Source organism: Pelodiscus sinensis, chromosome 6 (assembly GCF_049634645.1).
Source record: "Pelodiscus sinensis isolate JC-2024 chromosome 6, ASM4963464v1, whole genome shotgun sequence".
NCBI lineage: Eukaryota > Metazoa > Chordata > Testudines > Trionychidae > Pelodiscus > Pelodiscus sinensis.
This window is the reverse complement of record NC_134716.1, coordinates 127,519,473-127,542,504: the sequence shown is the minus strand read 5'-3', so window position 1 is coordinate 127,542,504 and position 23,032 is coordinate 127,519,473. Positions and strand designations below refer to the sequence as shown.

The 23,032-nt window shown below is 58.4% G+C and overlaps 1 protein-coding gene across 4 annotated transcripts in view; it reads left to right on the top strand.

Annotated features, from left to right (window-relative positions):
• Positions 1-23,032, top strand: part of CNTFR (ciliary neurotrophic factor receptor) — a 474,842-nt gene that overhangs the window by 352,407 nt on the left and 99,403 nt on the right. For all 4 annotated transcript variants that reach the window (XM_075932805.1, XM_075932804.1, XM_075932807.1 and 1 more), the window contains one exon: positions 10,967-11,197. In XM_075932805.1, the coding sequence (XP_075788920.1) occupies positions 10,967-11,197 (231 nt within the window). The remainder of the gene's footprint in view (positions 1-10,966; positions 11,198-23,032) is intronic.

The following is a 23,032-nucleotide window of genomic DNA, read 5'->3' as shown; positions in this document are numbered from 1 at the left end:
AGATCCCCGGGCGCCCGTCCTCTCCCTGTCAGGGTCTGCCACGCTGTACCCCACGGACTCCTCCATCTCCGGTTTGGGGAAGGAAACTGAGTTCCATAACCCGCGCTCCTGACCCGGGGCTTCTACGCATTGCACGGCCCCGGCTCCCCTTCTCTGTTCCCTCAGGCCGCCTCCACCGCCCAGGCCGCCTCAGCCGCCGCTGCAGCCAAGCCCCGAGGTAACAGCCGTGCTGGGGAGCGACAGGCTGGCTTATCTCCTGTGACAACTGCGTTCCTCTGCTGGCAGAAGTGTCCCTCCCTGTACAGGAAATTGCCATAAATCGCGCATTCGCCTCGCTGGAGCATGCCTGCGCGTCTCCCCCACGAACGGCTGGGGAGGGCAGCGAGGGGCCTCCGCGCCGGCGTCTCTCATGCGGCCTCGCGGCCTCCGCTGCTGAGAGCAACACGACACGGACACACGTGGAGAATAAACCTCATCTGGGACAGAAACAGCTTCACTGCGCATCTATCTGCTCCCCACAGCCCGACTTACTGTGCACACCCCCTGCACACCCTTCCTACTGTACACGTCCCATGCACACCCCTACCTGCTGTACACCCCCTGCACACCCCTTCCTACTGTACACGTCCCATGCACACCCCTACCTGCTGTACACCCCCTGCACACCCCTACCTGCTGTACACCCCCTGCACACCCCTACCTACTGTACACGTCCCATGCACACCCCTACCTGCTGTACACCCCCTGCACACCCCTACCTACTGTACACGTCCCATGCACACCCTTACCTACTGTACACCCCCTGCACACCCCTTCCTACTGTACACGTCCCATGCACTCATAGACTCATAGACTTTAAGGTCAGAAGGGACCATTATGATCATCTAGTCTGACCCCCTGCACAGTGCAGGCCACAGAATCTCGCCCACCCCTCTTAGAATAATCCTCTCACCTATGTCTCAGATATTGAAGCCTTCAAATACTTTGAAGGCCCCAACATGCAGAGAGTCCTTCAGCTGTGATCTGTGCCCAATGCTACAGAGGAAGGCGAAAAACCTCCAGGGCCTCTGCCAATCTACCCTGGAGGAAAATTCCTTCCTGACCCCAAATATGGCACACCCCTACCTGCTGTACACCCCCTGCATACCTTTACCTACTGTACACGTCCCATGCACACCCCTACCTGCTGTACACCCCGTGCATACCTTTACCTACTGTACACGTCCCATGCACACCCCTACCTGCTGTACACATCCCATGCACACCCCTTCCTATTGTACACGTCCCATGGATACTCCTACGTACTATACATCCCCTGCACACCCCTACCTACTGTTCACATCCCATGCACACCCCTACCAACTGTACACATCCCATGCACACCCCTTCCTATTGTACAACCCTTCCACACCCCTTCCTATTGTACACGTCCCATGGATGCTCCTACGTACTATACATCCCCTGCACACCCCTACCTACTGTACACATCCCATGCACACCCCTACCTACTGCACACGTCTCATGCACACCCCTACCTACTGTACACATCCCATGCACACCCCTACCTACTGTACACCCCCTGCACACCCCTACCTACTGTTCACCCCCTGCACACCACTACTTACTTACACATCCCACCTACTGTACACATCCCATGCACACCCCTACCTACTGTACAACCCCTACACACCCATAATTACTGTACACATCCCATGCATACCCTTACTTACTGTACACCCCCTGCAAACTCCTCCCTACTGTACATGTCCCATGTGCACCCCTACTTACTATACACCCATGCGTACCCCTTCCTACTGTACAGCCCTGCAAACCCCTTCCTACTGTACAGCCCTGCAAACCCCTACCTACTGTACATCCCCTGCACACCCCCACCTACTGTACACCTCCCATGAAAACCCCTATTTACTATACACCCCTTGCACAAACCTACCTACAGTACACCTCCCATGCACACCCAACCACCTTAACAGTTTAAAAAAGAACTAGATACATTCATGGAGGACAGGTCCCTCGATGGCTATTAGCCAGGGTGGGTAGGGAGGGTGTCCCTGCCTCTCTTTGTCAGAGGCTGGGAATTGACGACAGGGGAGGGATCACTGGATGATTCCCTGTTTTCTTCCCTCCCTCTGGGGCCCCTGCTGGCAGACAGGACACTGGGCGAGATGGGCCTTTGGTCTGACCCAGCCTGGCCGTTCTTATGTTCTTAACGCCTTTCCATTCCTAGCTACCTACCCCCAGAAACCCTACCTACTGACCTGGTCCCTCACAGCCCCAACCACACCCTTTCTATCCCAGTACCTCTGAGTACCTCCCCCACAGCGGTAACTATTTACTTTCCATCCCCTGCTACTCCATGCTTCCTGCCTCCGCACTCCTACCGGCTCACCTATCACAGCTGTGACCCTGTAACTCGTCGGACCCCAGGACTGGCGAGTCGGATTTTCACTCCTGTTCTGGCCTTTGTCTGAAGCCCAAATGAACTCCTCCCCCTCACGCTGCCAGCTCTGCCTCTTCTCTCAGAAACACCAGCAGAGGGAAAAGATCCACCCGAAATTTCTGCCCCAGCTCCATTTTCAGGCTGTCCAGCCACTGACTTGTCCAGGAGCAGTCTCCCTGCAGTTCTGGAAGCAGAAATCTTCCAACCCCCCTCCAAGGGAATGCTTTTCTCACGCAACACAGAATTCATCTGTGGAACTCATTGCCACAGGATACCACTGGTGCTGAGAGCTACTCAGGGGCCGGAGCACGACTTGGAGCCCAGCAACAAGAACGCCCCGAGTTACAATAGTAAGAACTTCAGAAAGCGAGAGTTTTGGAAGGGCTTTAAGTCGTCCTACAGAGTATTAGCCACTTTCTTGAGGTCAGGAGAAATCTTCTCTGGGCAGGTACTAGGAGGTGTCTGGCACCTTCCCCTGAACCAGGACAACCCCTAGCTCGCTGTCCCACCAGCAGCAAAGCAGGGAGATGTATAGGGATAGTCAGTCTCCTTCTGAGCAGACAACTGGGAGCATCCTGTGCTTTCCCAGGCTGGCTCTCCAGCTCTCCTTCCATGGCCAGGCCCCAGTCTCCGTCCTTGGTCCCAGTCCACGGCTTTCCTTTCTTGTCACTCCTTGTGTCACTAACTCCCCAGGAGGGATTCATCGACACCGAGTAGCCGCAGGTCCCCTACAGCAGCTCTTGCCTCTCGTGATCTGGTCTTGGTCAAGAGGAGAGTGATAATCACGTCTGTAGAGAAGGGATCGTTCCCCTTTATTCGGCACTGGCAAGGCTTCATCTGGAGTGTTGCCTCCAGTTCTGGGCCCCATATTACGGAAGGAGGTGGACACACCGGAGAGGGCCCAGCGGAGGGCGACACAAACGATGAGGGGGCTGGAGCACGTGACCCCCGAGGAGAGGCTGAGGGATTTGGGCTTGTTTAGCCTGCAGAAGAGTGAGGGGGGATTTGAGAGCAGCCTGCAGCTCCCTGAAGGGGAATTCCAGAGAGGCTGGAGAGAGGCTGTTCTCAGCAGTGATGGATGCCAGAGGCTGTGTCTACACCACAGAGAAAAGTCAGAAAAAGATATGCACAGTGCAAACCGCAATGTGCGTATCTTTTTCCGCTTTCCTTTCGGGAAGAGGCTTTTCCGAAATTTGGCGTGTCTACACGGCACCAAATCTCAGCAAAACCTCCTCTTTTGGCACATCCCTTCTTCCTCGTACAACGAGGTTTACAGGGATGGCGAGAGAACATGGCCACTTTTCCATCCCTGGAGGTGTCTAAGTCTTGGCTTGACCAAGCCCTGGTTGGGATGACTGAGTTGGGGTTGGTCCTGCTTTGGGCAGGGGGGCTGGACTCGATGCCTCCTGAAGGGATGGAATTGGAGAGAGCTGTCGATTGCTGAACCAGGCAAGGCACAAAGAACCCATCTGGGGCCAGCCTGGATCGTCCTGGGGAAAGGACCCAGAGCCCCATTTCTAAGACTTCGGAGCCTCACCAGGCCATGAATTCACAGGCTGGCTCGCCTAGCTCTAGTCCTGCTCGCCCGCCGGGAGCAGAGCCGCGCACGCCCCCAAGCACGCCCCACAGCGCAAAGGAGGGGGAACGCATCGTTGACTCCCCTCCCCTCCTCTCCAAAGGAAACTCCAGGCGGGCTCCAGGCTATCTCGGCGGTGATGAAGTGGCAGTCCGTTAGCACCCATCTGTTATCTCTTAATTAAAGTTGCTTGCTAATTATTTCTCCTTGTCAAGAGAGCCAAGCTGCTGACTCCAGGGATTTACCCAAGTGCGGCAAACAAAACCAGGCGTCGCTTGCTGCCGCGCTTCGTTCACGAACAAATTCCACCTGGAACGGTCCCTATCTGGGGCTTCATCTCCAACGCTCAATTATGTCTGTTTCCGTACAAAGATATATTGGGTTGGAAATCTCTCCTCGGGGAGCTGGCTCCCTTCACATGAAATTCCTCCTCTCGCAAGGGAAAGTTTCTGTTGGCAACTGAGGCCGGGTGGGAACAAAGTACGGGAGAAGGGAGTGACATTAACACACACGCTCCCCGCTCCATTCCAGGCACAACTGAGAGGAGGCTTAGCAGCCTGCTCTGGGTCCGGGGCATGTTTTCTCTGTACTGTAAGATGCAACTTGGCATGTGGTCGCCTCAGCTCCAGAAAGATCTCTTAGCCTCGCTAAAAGCTCAGAGAAGGGCAACAAAAATGACGAGGGGTTTGGAACAGGTCCCACATGACGAGAGATTAAAAGGACGGGGGCTTTTCAGCTTGGAAAAGAGGAGACTAAGGGGGGATAGGAGCGCGATCTATAAACTCATGACAGCTGAAGAGAAAGTGAATAAGGAAAAGTTATTTGCGCCTTCCCATAACACAAGAGCAAGGGGTCACCCGATGAAATGAATAGGCAGCAGGTTTAAAACCAACCAAAGGAAGGTTTTCTTCATGCAGCGCACGGTCAACCTGTGGAACTCCTCGCCAGAGGATGTGGTGAAGATCGGGACTTTAACAGGGTTCAATAAAGAGCTAGATAGATTCATGGCGGTTAGGTCCATCAGTGGCTATTAGCCAGGCTGGGTAGGGATGGTCCCTAGCCTGTTTGTCAGAAACTGGGAATGGGCGAGAGGGGGGGGATCACTGGTTGATTCCCTGTTTTGTTCCCTCCCTCTGGGGCACCTGGTGCTGGCCAGTGTCAGCAGACAGGACACTGGGCTAGACGGACCTTTGGTCTGACCGTTCTTATGGCCTGGTTGCTGGTCTGGAGGAAAGCAGGGCTGGTGGAGACAGGGGTGAAGCACTTGAGGAGTTAGCAGTTCTAATCCCCTTTCTGCTGTGGCCATCACCTCCTCCTTGTGGCTCCTGGAGTCTTTCCCCAGCGCGGCCGGGGCCTGCTGCTCTCTTCCCATTGTGGGGGGGCGGGGAGGGTCGACCTCGTTTGGCTTGAAAGTCACAGAGTCGTGAGCCTTTCTGCTTTGCTCACCTTGTGAGTCTCCCTGCCCCCCCCACAGCACGCTGCTGCCATGCAATGTCTTACACACGCATGTACACACCGCTGTCTAATGCATCACCAAGAGGCTTGCTTGTGGCTGGCCCGACCCAGCCGGGAGAGAGAGCTGGTCGGCGTAAAGGCCCAGGAATCACCAGAGGTGGATTCAGGTCTCAGTCCTGGCCCTGACTCTGGGCAAACTCACCTGCTCGCTCTGTGCCTCAGTTTCCCTAGTGGTAAAATGCAGGCCGTGGCTCCGCGTTGCCTCAAGCCAAGGGCTTTGAAAGCGACCCGCAAGGAAGGGGCTTTGAGCCAGCCGGGGGCTCGGCCTCTCTGTGAACAGCCCCCGAACCCCAATTCCGCAAGCGGCAACCCCACCTTGTGTGTGGGCACAAGGGCGTGCGCATCGCTGGCGAGAACACTTGGGTCACGTCCGTCTGTAAATTGCCGTGGCAGCCAGACGGGGCTGGGCCCTTGGGCACGAACGCCAGCCCTGCGCTCGCACAATAGGCCCCATTCAACCGGCTGGAGCGGCCGCTTCCCCCAGGAATGCTAAAAATCTCCCTTCTTGGCCGCTTCGTGTGGGGAGCTGCCCCTGAGGGGGGGCAGGGCAGCCCCCGTCTCCCCACTGGGCCGGCTCACTCGCACAGCCGGGCAGGGGCCCACCCGCACCACGTCTGGAGCCGGCCCCTCCGCAAGCCGCCCTGGTGCCCGGCTGGCACGAGGGGCACGGGAGCGTGTGCGGAGCGTGTCGCACGGGCTGGGCCAAGACCACGGGGAGCTGTGACTCTCCTGAGCAGCGGGGGCACTGTCACACACCGGGGAGGAAAGAATTGGGGGAAGGGATTGGAGTACGGGCCAGCTCGGCCTTCCTGGAGCCAGGCCTCCTTCTGGGCCTTTCTGCCTGGGGTAGGGGTTGAACTGAGTGTCTGTCCCTGTGGAGGTGCCCAGACGGACCCAGCGGAAGTCAGGAGATGGGGGCTTAGAGCTGGAACACACCCCCTGCCTGTTTGGGAGATAGAAACACTGCCAGGCCCTGTCACAGAACCATAGAACCCTAAACTGGAAGGGACCTCGAGAGTCATCAAGTCCAGTCTCCGGCCCTCCCGGCAGGGCCCAGCACCAGCTAGACCATCCCTGACAGGTGTCTGTCCAACCTGCTCTTAAATCTCTCCAGCGATGGAGATTCCACAACCTCCCCAAGCAATTTATTCCAGTGTTTGACCACCCTGACAGGTGGGAAGTTTTTCCTAATGTCCAACCTCAACCTCCCTTGCTGCAGTTTAAGCCCATTGCTTCTTGTTCTATCCTCAGAGGCCAAGGAGAACAATTTTTTCTCTCTTGCAGCAGCCTTTTAGATACTTGAAAACGGCTCTCATGTCCCCTCTCAGTCTTCTCTTTTCTAAACTAAACAAGCCCAGTTCTTTCAGTCTTCCTCAGAGCTCATGCTTCCTAGACCTTTCATGGTGTTGCCCTTCTCTGGACCTTCTCCAATGTCTCCACATCTTTCTTGAAATGCGGTGCCCAGAACTGAACAATTCTCCAATTGAGGCCTAATCGGCCAGAAGAGAGCGGAAGAATGACTCCTCGTGTCTTGCTCACCGCACTCCTGTTCATGCCTCCCAGAATCATGTTTGCTTGTTTTGCAACAGTGTCACATGGTTGACTCATATTTAGCTTGTGGTCCACTCTGACCCCTAGATCCCTTTCCGCAGGACTCCTTCCTAGACAGCTTCTTCCCACTCTGTGCGTGTGAAAGGGATTGTTGCACGGCTGCAAGCCGGCGGGTGGCCTGTGCTTACCCAGCGCCTGGGCAGGGCTGCGGTTTGTAGCTGGCCTGGCCTAGACGCTGGTCCAAGGGAGAGTGTTCATTTCCATGTAGGGGCCCTGGCGGAGCTGAGTAAAATGCCTTCCCACGGCCCCTGCCTCCGAGACATCTTCCTCTCGCCCCTTCTCTGGCCTCTGTCACTAAGAAGCTGCCTCGGCGCTCCCTTCTGGGTTGCCCGCCCATGTGGCCACGGCCCAAGTCTCCGCTGGCTTCCTGGGACTTTAACGCGTGGCTGCAGCCTGAAGTCTGGGCCGCCCCTGAAGAGGACCTGGGCAGTTTAACGCCTCCCGCTGCGGCTCCTGCCTCCAAGTAGGGGCTTGTCCCGGGTTTGCTGGTCCTGGGTGCGGGGGTTCTGTGTGTGCCAGCCTGAGAGGGGGGGAGTGTTGGCTGGGGGACTGTTTAACTCCGTCCCTGCCTGCGGATGTGCCCCCGTGGGTAGTTCTGCATCTTCTTCACCCCTGTTGGGGGAGCTAAGGTTACTTGGCGGGGAGGGGTGTTCCTGGTGCCCCTTTGTCCCCAAGGATGAATCTTGGCTCGTTAGCTCCAGGTTGTGCCTGGTCCCAGCGAGGGATGTTCAATGTCAGTTCATTGAATAGTTGATTAACCTTGTGAATGCTTATCGGTTACTCGACAATTCGATAGTGCACTCCAGCCGCACTCCCGAGGAGCCCCCTCCTACTCGGTGTTGCTGCCTCTGTATCAGAGGCAGCAGCACGGGGTGCCAGTCGGGAGCTGGTCCGCGCGCCTGTCGCCCTGCACTGCTGCCTCTGATCCAGAGGCAGCAGCATGTGATGGCAGCAGCAGCCCCTGTCCGGGGAGTGGGAGGGGCTTGATTTCCTGGACCTGGCGTGAGCCAAACCTGAGCCAGGCTGCCTGCCTGCCCAGCTCCGAGTGCACTTTAATGCAGAGCCGCAGCGGGGGCAGGTCCCGGATCCGTCGCAAGCCAGGACTGAGCCGGGCTGCTGGCCAGCCTGCTGCAAAATGTACCAGCAGGGGGCAGAATGTGTGTCATCTGTAGCATTAACCTAGACACTTTTGCTTACCGGTTAATCGGTTAATCGACTTCACGATGACATCCCTAGTCCTAGCTAGGGTCTCTGGCAGGGCCCTCACTGGCCCTCCCGCCCTGGCCAGGAGGAGAGGTGGTCTCCGTGGCGGCAGCGTCCGTGGCTGCTGCCCTGTCCTCGCAGCGGGGATAACCCTGGACATTCTGTGGAATTGCCCCACGCCCGATGGCGACATTTCCCCAGCAACGCGCCCGTCTGTCCCCGCGGCCCGAGGGTGCGCCCACAAAGGGGCGGCTGCAGCTCCGGCGGACACCCAGCCACCTGGGCAGGTGACAAAAAGTGGATGGGTTGGCGCAGGCTGGTTACTCCTAGTACAGACCTGCCGGGCATGCTGCCTTGTACTTGGGTTGCTCGCCCCTGCAGCTAAGTCTTCCCTGCTATTGCTACCTGGACTAGCTAGACTGGGCCTAGCGTGGCTCTGCTTACCTGTGCCACAGGCTACCCTCCGTTGGGGAGTCACTGTGGAGAGTTCTCGGCAAACATCCACTCCGTGTGCAGCGGCAGCCAAAACATCAAACAGTGTGTCGGGAGTCAGTAAAAAAGGGACAGAGAATCAGAGAGAGACTATCTGATTGCCTCTCTATAAATCCACCCACAGCTTCAATACTGTACAGAGGTGGTCTCCTCATCCCCAAAAAGACATCTTAGCACTGGAAAAGGGTTGGAAAAGGTCCAGAAACAAAAATGATTCGGGGTTTGGAACGGCTGCCGTATGAAGAGAAATTAAAAAGACTGGCACTTTTCAGATTAGAAAAGAGGAGACTCAGGGAACGGCTACATTGCACGCTTATTTTGAAATAAGCTATTCCAGAATAGTTATTCCGAAATAGCTTATTTCGAAATTGCACGTCTACCCTGCAGGGAAGCCTCAAAATGAGTCTGAGGCCGGCTTCCCTAATGTAGACGTGCTACCACGATTTAGAGCCTCAGGTGACACTGGGGAGGAATAATTTAGAATGGCCCCTGGGAGGGGCCCTTTCGAAATAGCAGCAGTGGAGCATCTGCACACGCCTTATTTCGAAATAGCTGTTTCAGAATAGGTGTTATTCCCTGTAGAATGAGGTTTACAGATTTCGGAATAAGCCGTCCATTGTTTTGAAATAATTTCGAAATAACAGAATGGCTGTGTAGATGTGCACATTGTTATTTTGAAATAACACTCGTTATCTCAAAACAACGGTGCCATGTAGACGCACCCTAAGGAGGGACAGGATAGAGATCTATAAAATCATGACAGGTCTGGAGAAAGCGAGTAAGGAAAAGTTATTTACTTATTCCCACAATGTAAGAACTAGGGGTCACCAAATGAAATGAATAGGCAGCAGGTTTAAAACAAACCAAAGGAAGTTTTTCTTCACACAGCGCACAGTCAACCTGTGGAACTCCTCGCCAAAGGATGTTGTGAAGACCAGGACTATAACAGGGTTTAAAAAAAGAGCTAGATAAATTCATGGTGGTTAGGTCTATCAATGGCTATTAGTCAGGAAGAGTAGGAATGAGGTTCCTAGAGTCCACAGCATAGCCAGTTCCTCAGGTGTGGGGCCGGGAGCCGTCTTCCGTCGTACACTGGCTGCTGGCCCTGCTCCCGGGGACCCTGCAGTGTGGAACATGTGACCGCTGAGATTTTTTACAGTTACACGATCACCTAATTAACCGCTTTTCAGCATCACACTAATTCTGGGGGGACTCTGGAAAGCGTGGGGGCCCCGTCTCTGAGCCAGAGTGGAGGCCCAGTCTGTTGAGGCACTGCGAGCATGGGAGCCGAGTCTTCCCATGCCATGTCCTCCCACCAGGCCGGGCGCCTCGGAGAGGGGTGAGGGGGCTGGAAGGAAACCGTCCTGGGCTCCATGGCACCTTTGCCGAAACTGAGCCGACCCCACGGAGCGTTTCACGGTTAATGAATCAGCAAGTCCCTGGCAGACTTTTCCTGGGAGGCTGGAGAAGGGCTACAGATGGGGCACAGCTGGCCAGGACACGCGGCCGATGAGTTTTTTCAGGATGCCTGAGTTAACTTCTCAGCTCTGCCCCAGGTGCCCTATGCAGGCAAAAGAAAGGGAATGCCTTTACCGGCCTCACCCCCGCCCGAATGGAGGGAGGGATTGGGATCCTACCGGATGCTGACAGGACCAGAATAGACGGGGCTCAGACAGGCCAGCATCCAGCCCGCTAAACCGAGCCCTCTGTGCCTTCTTAACCCCCGCCGTGGAAACTGGGGTTCGCGGCAAGAGGGCTTTGCACAGACTGGGACTCTTACAGTGGTTGTTCTCCAGGCCACTTAGCAGGGTGGGCCCGGAGGTGTCGGTGCCAGCATGCCATACGCGAGGAAGCTGAGGTACCTAGAAGGGTTAAGGGATGTGCCCAAGGTTATGCAGTGTGTCAGTGTCAGAGCCTGACTAGAACTCACGCAGGCCTGGCTCCGGGGCCACACTGAGATCATGCTGCCCGCTGCTGTGGGGTGACTAATGCTCAGACTTTCTTCCAGGTTGGCTCCGGGCCCTGCCTCTCCGCTGCTCTGCCGTTTGCAGGCCCGGGAGCATGGCCGGCAAAGGGGTTCTCACTTCGGGATTCTCTCTCTATCTCCTCAGACTCCCACGTCCAGTACGAGCGCCTGGGGGCGGACGTGACCATGCAGTGCGGGGCGGTGGACTGGGACGCGGCAGTGACCTGGATGGCCAACGGCACCGACATGGAGGCCTCCCAAGTCAACGGGTCGCGCCTGATCCTGCGGAACGTCGACCTGGCGCAGAGCGGCCAGTACACCTGCTACGAAGGGGCCTCCTGGCACCTCAAGTACCAGACCTACCTGCGAGTGGGGAGTGAGTACACGGCCGGGTGTCCTGTTGCATCCTGGGCCGCTCGCCTGGGGAGGGCAGGGTGGCGGGTTCAAGTCCCCCCACCCAGGGGGAGGCGGGATAAAAGACACCCCGAAGGTGAGGTGGGTGGACAGGGTGGGATAAAGGGCACCCTGAAGTTGAGGTCAGGCAGTGGGATCCAATGAGGCCTAGGGGATAGGGTGCTCGCATGAGGAGGGTGGTGGGTTCAAGTCCCCCCCACCCAGGGAGAGGCGGGATAAAGCACACCCTGAAGATGAGGTGGTGGAGCAGGTTCTGGCATGGCCTTTGCCCAGTCAACCTCCTGGGGTCAGCTCCATGCTTGTCCCTTCCACACTGTGCCCCAATTGCGCAGCAAGGGGTAGCCCCTCCCCCCACGCCTGGCTGCAGCTCCCCCCCACCCCCCTGATGTTGGGGTGACAAGGCGCTAGAGGACACCCCCTGCACGAAGGGAATAATGGAATCCCGTCCGCGCTGAGGCGATGGCAGGGCGAAGATGTCCCCGGATGGGACGGTATCAGCCCAGCCCAGTGAATCGTGGGTCTTTTCTCTACACGGGGGCGGGGAGCCTCTTTTGGGCTGGGGGCCCCTGACCCACAGAAAAATCAGTCGGGGGCCACACACGAGTGAGAACCCTCCCTGAGGTGGCTCCCGACTGAGGGGAAAGATGCTCCCCATGCTCCCCTCGCACCCCAGAGCCTGGGGGGCCCACGCTAGTAGATGTAGGGCCCACGGCGGGGGGGCTGGAGTACCAGTGCGGACGCCCCAATGCTGGGGGGAGTCCCATGCCTTGGGGGCTAAATCCAGGCAAGTGGGGGAGGGGGAGTGAATGTCCCCCCATCCTATTCATTCACCTCAGTGCATCCATCCAAGGGGCCAGCAGAGTAATTCTGATTCGGGGAGACAAATGGGGTGACAAGAAAGGTGCCCGCAGCCTCGCTCACCAGCCAGGAGTGGCCTCGTACCAGGGGAGCTGGGCCCTGGGGGCTCCCCCCAGCCCGCCTCCCAGAACCAGGCAGCTGGGTTCAGTTGGGTGCCCCCCAGAAGGGCAGCAGGTGGCTGCAGCGAAGGAGAAAGGCCCAGAAGCAGAAGCAGCGTTGGCAGAGAGCGAGGAGAGACTCCAGCGGGGAAGCCCCCAAGAGCTGCTGCAGGCGAGGAGGCCTGGGAGGAGAAACAAAAAACAGGACTAGGTAGCACTTTAAAGACTCACAAGATGGTTTATTAGGTGATGAGCTTTCGTGGGCCAGACCCACTTCCCCAGATCAAATAGTGGAAGAAAATAGTCACAACCATATATACCAAAGGATACAATTTAAAAAAATGAACACATGTGAAAAGGACAAATCAAATTTCAGAACAGAACGGGGATGTGCGGGGGAGGTAAATGTCTGTGAGCTAATGATATTAAAGGTAATAATTGGGGAAGCTATCTTTGTAATGGGTAAGATAATTAAAGTCTTTGTTCAAACTTAGGCGTAAAGTGTCGAATTTTAGCATGCATGACAGTTCAGAGGATTCTCTTTCAGGTGTAGTCTTAAAAGGCCTTTGAAGCAGGATGCAGGTAATTAAGTCGTTGAGACAGTGTCCTTTCTGGTTGAAATGGCAAGAAACTGTTTTTTCTTTGTGATCCTGTCTAATATCTGTTTTGTGGGCATTGATCCTTTGGCGAAGTGTCTGAGACGTTTGTCCGATGTACATAGCAGACGGACACTTTCGACACATGATAGCATAGATTATATTTCTGGATGCGCAGGAATATGTGTTCTTGATCTTATAACTCACTTGGTTAGGTCCAATAATGGTATCAGCAGAGTGAATTTGTGGACAAAGCTGGCAGCGGGGTTTGTTGCAAGGGAAGGTACCAGGGTGGGTATTAGTGTGGTATGTCCTGTGGTTGTTGGTAAGAATCATCCTGAGGTTAGGTGGTTGTCTATAGGGGTACGTCTAAACTACATGCCTCCGTCGACGGAGGCATGTAGATTAGCCAGATCGGCAGAGGGAAATGAAGCCGCGATTAAAATAATCGCGGCTTCATTTAAATTTAAATGGCTGCCCCGCTCTGCCGATCAGCTGTTTGTCGGCAGATCGGGGCAGTCTGGACGTGACGCGCCGACAAAGAAGCCTTTCTTGATCGGCACAGGTAAACCTGGTTTCACGAGGCATACCTGTGCCGATCAAGAAAGGCTTCTTTGTCGGCGCGTCACGTCCAGACTGCCCCGATCTGCCGACAAACAGCTGATCGGCAGAGCGGGGCAGCCATTTAAATTTAAATGAAGCCGCGATTATTTTAATCGCGGCTTCATTTCCCTCTGCCGATCTGGCTAATCTACATGCCTCCGTCGACAGAGGCATGTAGTCTAGACACACCCTAGGAGACTATGGGTCTGTCTCCCAGAGCCTCTTGGAGAGAAAGTGATACGTTGGTTCTGTGGACCTCTGAAGGGACTGTTTGGGGAGGAGAGTGATTTTTATAAACAGTGTTTGCCCCCCAAAAAAGCGGGAATATCTTTGCACAGTGCCAGTGGGGGAAACTGAGGCAGGCTGCCTGGCACGTGACCCTCAGCCACGGGAGGGGGGCACGCATCGGAGGTGACCGGCCCACTCCCGTGCCACCTGTGACGTTTCACACTGCGGCAGGAGGATGCTGTATTCAGCGCCACCGCCCCCCCACCCGCCTACGAAACGAACATGATTCCGATGGTGAGACGAGAGACACGCTCATCAAGAAATGCTGCTTTGCGGTCTGGCCGTTGCCGTTTTCCCCAAGGGGGGCGGAAGCTGAGGACAGGCTGGGGTCCAGGGGAGGGGTGGACGGGAGAATGGAGCAAATCCGAGTCCTTGGTGTGCGTGATGAGGACAGGGTGTGGCCAAGAGGCAGGAGGCCTTGATAGATCTTTTCCTGGAGGAAGCCAGCAAGCTGGTGTCCGGAGAGGGTGGGACCGGACCGGGCGGGGCACGCGGTCGCAAATCAGCCATGGGAGGCAGCTGCCGGCAATGCACCAGGCTTATAGAATGAGGAGAGACCCAGGAGTCAGCCTCCTGCTGGCTATTCCCCTTTACTCAGCACTGGGGAGGCCACATCTGGAGTGTTACGTCCAGTTCTGGGCCCCCCATGACAGAAAGGTCGTGGCTGCGGTGGAGAGAGTCCAGCGGACGGTAACAGAAATGTTTAGGAAGCTGGAGGGAGCACACGACCTGCGAGGAGAGGCTGAGGGATTTGGGTTTGTTCAGTCTGCAGAAGAGAAGAGTGAGGGGGGATTTGAGAGCAGCCTGCAACTCCCTGCAGGGGGGGTCCGAAGAGAGGCTGGAGAGAGGCTGTTCTCAGTGGGGGCAGGTGGCAGGATGAGGAGCAATGGGCTCAAGTTGCAGTGGGGAAGGTCTAGGTTGGTGATTAGGAAAAACTCTTTCCCTAGGCAGGTGGGGAAGCGCTGGGCTGGGTTCCCTAGGGAGGGGGTGGAATCTCCATCCCTAGAGGTGTCCAAGTCCCGGCTTGACCAAGCCCTGGCTGAGTTGATTGAGTTGGGTTGGTCCTGCTTTGGGCAGGGGGCTGGACTCGACTCCTGAGGGCTCTTCCCGCCCTGGGATTCTCGGATTCACTCGCAGTGGGTGAGGGCTCCACGGTGCCACCTTACCAAGAGATGCCGGGTGACAGGCCAGCGAGAGGGTGGTTTGCTGGGGTGCCCCTGGGGCGACTTGGGGAGGGAGGAGCCCGTGGGGCGGAGGGGCAGGAGGCAGCAGAGAAGCTGTGGATGCTGCTGAGCTGGACGGTGGGTGCATCATTCAGCGGCAAGTGCCTCTTGGGCAGGTTGGATTCGCGCCCCGGGGCCCTTTCTACGAGGCTCCCAAGGCCCCTGCGCATGCAGAGCCTGCTGGCTCTGGGGTGGCCGGCGGGCCGTGCGCACCAGGCCGTCCCTGTGTGTGGCAGGAAACGGGCCACCGTGGTAGTGCGGCGCTGGGCCGCCCTGTGCCCGCCAGCGTGTTCCTCCCCCTTGCCGTGCTCCTGGCCGGAGCTCACCAGGAGCCCTGCGTGTGAGAAACCAGCTACGCCGGGCCTGCAGCTCTACACGCAGGCCGGGGAAAGCTGGAGCCCAAAGTGGGGCGGGAGGTGGGGGCCCGGCTCAGAAGGTTCCTTTCCAGCTGGGGCGTCGCTGCGACTTTGCAATGACTTTCCCTCTGCTCAGCACCTCACTCCTCTTCATCCCCGTCAATCCGCTTCGGGGCCGGCAGGGATCGGTGGGCCAGAGAGCCCAGCCCCTGCCGGTTCCTATTAGTGCCGGATGTCAGTCGCTTTGCCCGGGCTGCGGCAGGCTGGGGAGAGCGGCGTGGAGGGCAGGGGAGGTGTGAGGCGAGAGCAAGAGATCAGAAAAGAAGCGATGCCCAAGGTGGCTCATGTCATTACGGATGCAAGGAACTAATCAGGGGAGTTGCTTTTGTTTCCTGGTCATTAATGTAATTGCCTGGATTTTCACGGAAAGCTCTCTGCAAGTTTTTCTCTCCCCCACCCTTCCCTCTGCCCCACCCCCACAAAGACAAGAGCCGTGTCGAGCCTGGACTTTGCAGCTCCTCCAGGCCTTCATGCCAGCGGGGCTTCGGAGAGGGGCGCCCGGCCTGGCCTGGCATCCCTGTATAGCTCAGCATGGGGGTTCACTCTCGGGGGGCTGGATTCAGAATCGGGGGCCAGGATGAGGGGTGAGGCTGGCACCTTCCCCGCCCTGAGCAGGCTGGACGGGAGGTTGCCAGTCCGCCTCTGCCACTGGGTTTGAGCCCGGACCCTCCTCATGCCGACATCTCTGCCGTGCTGGGGACCGGCCGCTGCACGGAAAAAACGGGGCCGCGCGGGTCACGCCCCTGGCTCCTTTCCTCTGTGCGGGCAGGAAATCCCGCCCCCCGAGGGATGATGTCATGGGCGTCGAAGGTGCAGGCTTGTGGGGCTGGGTGCATCCAACCAGCCCCTCGCGGGACGTGCGGATCCTTCCGGAATGGTCCTTTCTGCTTCCTCCTCCTGAAGGCCCGAGAGCAGAACGCACGTAACGTGCTGCACAGCCGTTGGAGAGCGGCTTAACCCCGGGCCCGGCTGAGCTTCGGGGACGGCCACGTGCTGCCTTGGCTGGAGGGATTGCGTTTACACGCCCAGGCGGGACACTTCGCTTCTCTTTGGTGGCTCCCCGTGCTGGGGACGGGGGAGAGGCAAGGATTGCGCCGGGCCGGCGAGGAGACGGGGGCGCGACTGGAATTTCCACCCGGGGTGTCCTCCCCGCTGCGCGCGGCTCTGGGGGACGGGTCGTGCAGGCTCTTGAAAGGGGTGAACACGGAGCCCCCCCGGGGAGCGGAGCCACGGCGGAGCAAGGCCAGAAGCCGAGCGCCCGTCCGGGCAGAAGACTCCTCGCTCCGAGTCCAGCAGAGCCGGAGGGAGGCGGGGCGAGCGGCTGGAGCAGAGATGTTGGGAAGTAATGTGCGCTTGAGGTTTGGCACATGGCTCTCTTTTTTATAGTCGGTTATAAAAATAACGTTAACGGGCCAGAGAGGAGAGGCTAGTGAGAGGCAGAAGGCCGGCCAAAAGAGGAGAGCGAGGTGTCTGGGCACAAGGGAGCAGGAAAGCTTCGCAGGCAACGTGGAAGGCGCACTCGAGTTAATGGCCAAGGATAGCAGCAAAGGAGTTTCTGCACCGTCCATACCCTGGATGGAACGGATCCCTCCATCCCCGGACACACCTCGGGTGGAATCCTCCTGGGTCTAAGAATCCGCCCCTGCCTGGCTCCCTCAGCCCCTCGGTGGCTGCACCCTAAATGGCTCATTCTAGCCAGGGTGGCGTGCGTTGGGTGCGGCTGGGGTTGCTCTGGGAGCCTAGGAGGGAGGGGAAGGCGAGGGCTCCGGCGGCTGGGGGAGCAGCAACGAGAGAAGCCGGGGAGACGGACAGCGAGTGTGCTGCGGGCGTGGGAGCCAGACACGGCGTGTGCCGGAGCAGGGCACCGCCGCCAGCCCAGAGGACTCCGGCGCTTTAGCAGCCAGTGGAAGGCAGAACTGATAGGAGATCTGTCCGGGGCGGGAGGTGAGCAGCCAGCCCCTAATTGCCTGCCGGGCAGGTGAAGGCGCGGCGTGTCCCGGAGCACGGCGCGGGGGACTCTTCCGAGTGCCGGAGCTGGCAGGAGAGGCCACCCACCGGGTCAGAGAGCAGGGCTCCGTGCCGGGCGCCTTCCCCCGCCGCCTGTCACTAGCGGGCTGGCAAGAGGAAGGGAAAAAACATGCGGTTTGACGGAAAACGACATGGAAAAACAACCAAATTAACAGAAACACAAACAAACCCAGGCCAGAGCGGGTAGGGGCCGGCCGGCAACGCAACAGAAACCACATGTGAGCGGGGGGCCCGCGGCCTGCGTTGGGTTCCCTGGCCTGATTAGTGGACAGTCAAGCGTTCGCCGCTAATAAATAATAACAGCCCCCCCGGTCCTTTGCCTTAGGACTGACTTTGCTCCTCAGCTGGGCTCCAGCTGCGGTTTGGGCTCCCCCCCCCCCCCCCCGTCCCCGCCCCCGCCGCTGCTTCCCTTTCAGAAGAAAAGAAAAGCGAGGAAAACGTCTCCAGAAAACCACCGAACTCGCGACCGCTCCGAGGGCAGAGCCCTGACCCAGCCGTGCCCGTGAACTCGCTGCTGCCCCAGGGGCGTCCAGAGAGCAAGCGTGAAGCAATCGGGGGCTTCTCTGGGAGGGGGGCAGCTGCATCTGTAAGACAAAGCCCCGAGTAGCCAACATCTGGTCGCCCCTCGTGCACCGCTGGGCAGCCAGGACCAGCAGGCAGGTGGCAGAGCTGGGGGCAGGGGCAGATTCGTGGGAGAGGGGGAGGTAGCACAAAGGACCCTACTGCCTTCTGGCCGCCCCACTCGGTGTCCAGCTGCAGGACTGGGGGCCCGGGGTGGGGGTGGGCCTGGGATGGGGGGCGGGGGCAGGCAGTGCTAGCTGGCCTGTGCCCTGGCATGAGGTAGGGGCAGGGGGTCTCTGCGTGTGGGCAATAGGAATCCCCTGGGGCTTGGGGATTGGCGCTCGCCTTGAAATGCGAGTTTGCCCTGGGGCAGCACTAGGGGGCGCTGTGCCACGGGAGCAGTGCGGGAGGCCCTCCCCGCTTAGTGTCAGTACTGGCCCAAATGTCAGAGGGGCAGCTTGGGGGGGCTGCTGTGAGGTGACCTGGGAGGGAGCAGTGGGGTGGCTCGGGGTGCAGGGAGCGACTCAGAAGTGCAGTTAGGTGATTTGGGCGGTGCAGTGGGATAACTTGGGGGTGCAGTAGACGACTTGAGAGGTGCAGTGGGGTGACCCACAGAGTAGTGGGTGACTCGGGTACAGTGGGGTGGCTCACAGTGCAGTGAGTAACTTGGGAAGTGGGTGACTCACAGAGCAGTGGGTGATTGGGGGGTGCAGCGGGGCGACTCACAGAGCAGTGGGTGACTGGAGGGTGCAGCGGGGCGACTCACAGAGCAGTGGGTGACTGGGGGTGCAGCGGGGCGACTCACAGAGCAGTGGGTGACTGGGGGGTGCAGCGGGGCGACTCACAGAGCAGTGGGTGACTGGGGGGTGCAGTGGGGCGACTCACAGAGCAGTGGGTGACTGGGGGGTGCAGTGGGGCGACTCACAGAGCAATGGGTGACTCGGGGATGCAGTGGGGCAACTCACAGAGCAGTGGGTGACTGGGGGGTGCAGCGGGGCGACTCACAGAGCAATGGGTGACTCGGGGGTGCAGTGGGGCGACTCACAGAGCAGTGAGTGACTGGGGGGTGCAGCGGGGCGACTCACAGAGCAGTGGGTGATTGGGGGGTGCAGCGGGGCGACTCACAGAGCAGTGGGTGACTGGGGGGTGCAGCGGGGCGACTCACAGAGCAATGGGTGACTAGGGGGTGCAGCGGGGCGACTCACAGAGCAGTGGGTGACTGGGGGGTGCAGTGGGGCGACTCACAGAGCAATGGGTGACTCGGGGATGCAGTGGGGCGACTCACAGAGCAGTGGGTGACTGGGGGGTGCAGCGGGGCGACTCACAGAGCAATGGGTGACTCGGGGGTGCAGTGGGGCGACTCACAGAGCAATGGGTGACTCGGGGATGCAGTGGGGCGACTCACAGAGCAGTGGGTGACTGGGGGGTGCAGCGGGGCGACTCACAGAGCAATGGGTGACTGGGGGGTGCAGTGGGGCGACTCACAGAGCAATGGGTGACTCGGGGATGCAGTGGGGCGACTCACAGAGCAGTGGGTGACTGGGGGGTGCAGTGGGGCGACTCACAGAGCAATGGGTGACTCGGGGATGCAGTGGGGCGACTCACAGAGCAGTGGGTGACTGGGGGGTGCAGCGGGGCGACTCACAGAGCAATGGGTGACTCGGGGGTGCAGTGGGGCGACTCACAGAGCAGTGGGTACACGGGGGTGCAGCGGGGCGACTGGGGGGTGCAGCAGGGCGACTCGGGGGGATGCTCTCTCCCACTCTGGAGAGGAAAGTGGAGCCCTGCTCCTCGCCCTGAGCTGTCTGGGGTTGGATGGTAACGGGGCTCCCTGCAGGCCAGGGTAACCTGGCTGTGCCTACTGGGCAGGACAGCCCGGCACTGCCGGGAGCCAGCGCAGCGCCCCAGCAAAGCAGCCTGCAGGGAGCGTAGCGAAGGTCAGTGCGGTGTGTTCCTAATGCAGACGCAGGCCGCTGCCCTGGGCTCCCCGCTCTCAGCAGGCAGCGCCCAAGCTCCGGGCTCAGACACGCGAGCGCACACGGGCCCTGGCCGCGCTGCGGGCCGGGAGCGGCAGGCTGGGGAGCGATATGCAAATGGCCAGCCCGGCCTTCCCAGCAAAACAAAACACGACACCGGAGCACGCTCCCAAATGCAATTAGCACTAATGGAATTAGGAGCAGAACTAGACACACAAACACGCTCAAAGGCCGGGCGCGGCTCTCCGCCTCCTTCCCCACGGCCCTGCCAAGGGGCGTGAGCGCGCAGGAGACGGCTGCTTTGCGAACGCTGCCTGAACGGGGCTAACCACCCTCCCGCACAAACACACACACTAACACACGCACACACAGACACAGGCAGGCACACACAGACACAGGCATACACAGACATGCACACACACGCAGACACGCACACACAGACACAGGCATACACAGACACGCACGCACACACAGACACAGGCATACACAGACACGCACGCACACGCAGACACGCACACAGACACAGGCATACACAGACACGCACGCACACAGACACGCACACAGACAAACAGGCATACACAGATGCACACACACACAGACACACGTGCACACACAGACACGTGCACACAGACACACGTGCACGCATGCACAGCCACGCATACACACAGACAGGCATACACAGACATGCACACAAACAAAGACATACATGCACACACAGACACATACATGGACACACAGACACACATGCAGACACACAGACACACGTGCACACACAGACACGTGCACACAGACACACGTGCACGCATGCACAGCCACACATACACACAGACAGGCATACACAGACATGCACACAAACAAAGCCATACATGCACACACAGACACATACGCACACACAGACACACATGCACATATGCAGACACACAGACACAGACACACAGACGTGCACACACACACAGACATGCACACACAGACACACATGCACACACAGACAGCCACACATACACACACAGACAGGCATACACAGACACACGCACACAGACACAGACGCATACACACGGACACGCACGCAGACAGCCACGCAGACACAGCCACGCATACAGATACATTCACACACACACACACACACACGCTATCGCCGCCACATTCCTTCCCGTCCCTCGCAGGGAGTTGCCCGGCCGTGGCGTGGCGGAGTTGGGGCTGGCTCGGCTTGCTGTGCCAGTGTCAGAAACAATCAAAATACCCCGTCTTCCCGCTGTAAGCACGGGGGAGCCGCGGGAGGCCGGGAGCTTGGAGCCCAGCCCTGGCAAGCAGGGGGCGGTGGGGATGCATCACGAAGAGCGGAGCACATGGCATTCATTAGACCCTACGGCAGGTTCTCCAAGGAGCCCAGTTTGCTGGCCCTTTCGGTGAGCCTGTCTGTCCGGGTTAACAACCCTGAGAAATCACAGTCCCTGCTCCATCCCGTGTCACTGAGAGCCGGTGGCCCAACCCCCCTTCCACATCCGCTGAGCAGGTTCGATTTGGCGTTTCGGAGGCCAGAAAAGAGCCTTCTGACATCTAATCGCAACGCGCGTCCAGCCCGGCCCGGCTCCACCCACTGCGCTTACCGTGAGCCTGGGAACGTGGGTTTTCAAGCCTCTCTCCCTGCAAGGCAGCCAGTCAGGGTGACGACATCGAGAGCAGGAGAATCCGGCCCTTCTCTTCGGCATCGTGTCCGACGCCTAACCAGCGGCACTGGAGAAAAGCCGCATCTGACTTCTCATTTGGCTCTGCCTGGCGTAAGCTGCCGCCCGGGGGTTCTTTGGCTAGGTAAGGCTACGTCCACACTGCACTGTGGTTCCAAATAAGATGTGCAATTTGAGCTATGCAAATGGCGGAGCTTGTTTCGATCTTATTTCGAAATAGCAGAGGTTAGGGACACCATTCTTGCCCATCCTGGCTAATAGCCATTGGTGGACCTATCCTACGTGAATGTATCCAGTCCTTTTTTCCACCCTGCTAAAATCTTGGTCTTTACAACATCCCCTGGCAAGGAGTTCCACAGGTTGGCTGTGCGATGCCTGAAGAAAAACTTCCTTTAGTTTGTTTTAAACCTGCCGCCTATTCATTTCATGTGGTGACGCCCAATTTTTGTGTTCTGGGAAGGCGCTGAGGTTTTGAAGGTCTCCTCCGCAAGAGGCGGCGTGGAATGCGCTTCATTTGCCTCTGAGGGCCAGAACTGACCCTGTGGGGCTTTCAGCCTCGGTTCTTGTGCAGTAGGAAACCATGCACCAGCTCCCGGGCTTTGGATAAAGTGCCCGGGCCAGCAGTCTTTCCTCAGGCAAAACCCCCATTCCCCTTCCAGCAGAGTTTGGCCTGAGCTCAGCGTGCAGGACTGGGCCCTGTGAGCTGGGAGATCGGCCCAGTCTTTGGGCACGGAGCTGCTGCGCGAACACGCCGACCTAAAAGCCGAGGCAGGTCAGAGACTGAGTCTGAGTCGGTCGTGGCACAAACGGTGGGAGGAGAAGCATCTCCAGGCCATGCGGATGCTCCCGCTTCCATGCTCCTGTCCGGTCCCTCCCCGGCCCAGGACTCGCTTCCCCAGGTCGCCCCGGAGGCAGTTCCGCGAGGTCTGGTCTATGCACCCTCCGCTGCCGATGCTTCTACGCCAACGGGAGAGCTTGTCCCAGTCCCCGTGGGAACAGCGCGCTGTGACAGCGCAGTCCATGCTGGGCGCGAGGGCGTCTCACACGTCTCGCGGGGGATGGATTTTGCATCCCCCTGAGTGGCACAGCCGCGCCGATGTAAGTCTGCGGGGAGCGGTGACCAGCGTCCTCTCTTTTCCATCCATGTGCGGAATGGAATCATAGACTCACAGAACTGGAAGGGACCTCGAGAGGTCATCGAGTCCAGTCCCCTGCCCCCATGGCAGGACCAAATACTGTCCAGACCATCCCTATAGACATTTATCTAACCTGCTCTTAAATATCTCCAGAGATGGGGATTCCACAACCTCCCTGGGCAATTTATTCCAGTGTTTCACCACCCTGACAGGTAGGAACTTTTTCCTAATGTCCAACCGAAACCTTCCTCACTGCAGCTTAAGCCCCTTGCTTCTTGTCCTGTCCTCAGAAGCCAGGAAGAACAAGTTTTCTCTCGCCTCCTTGTAAC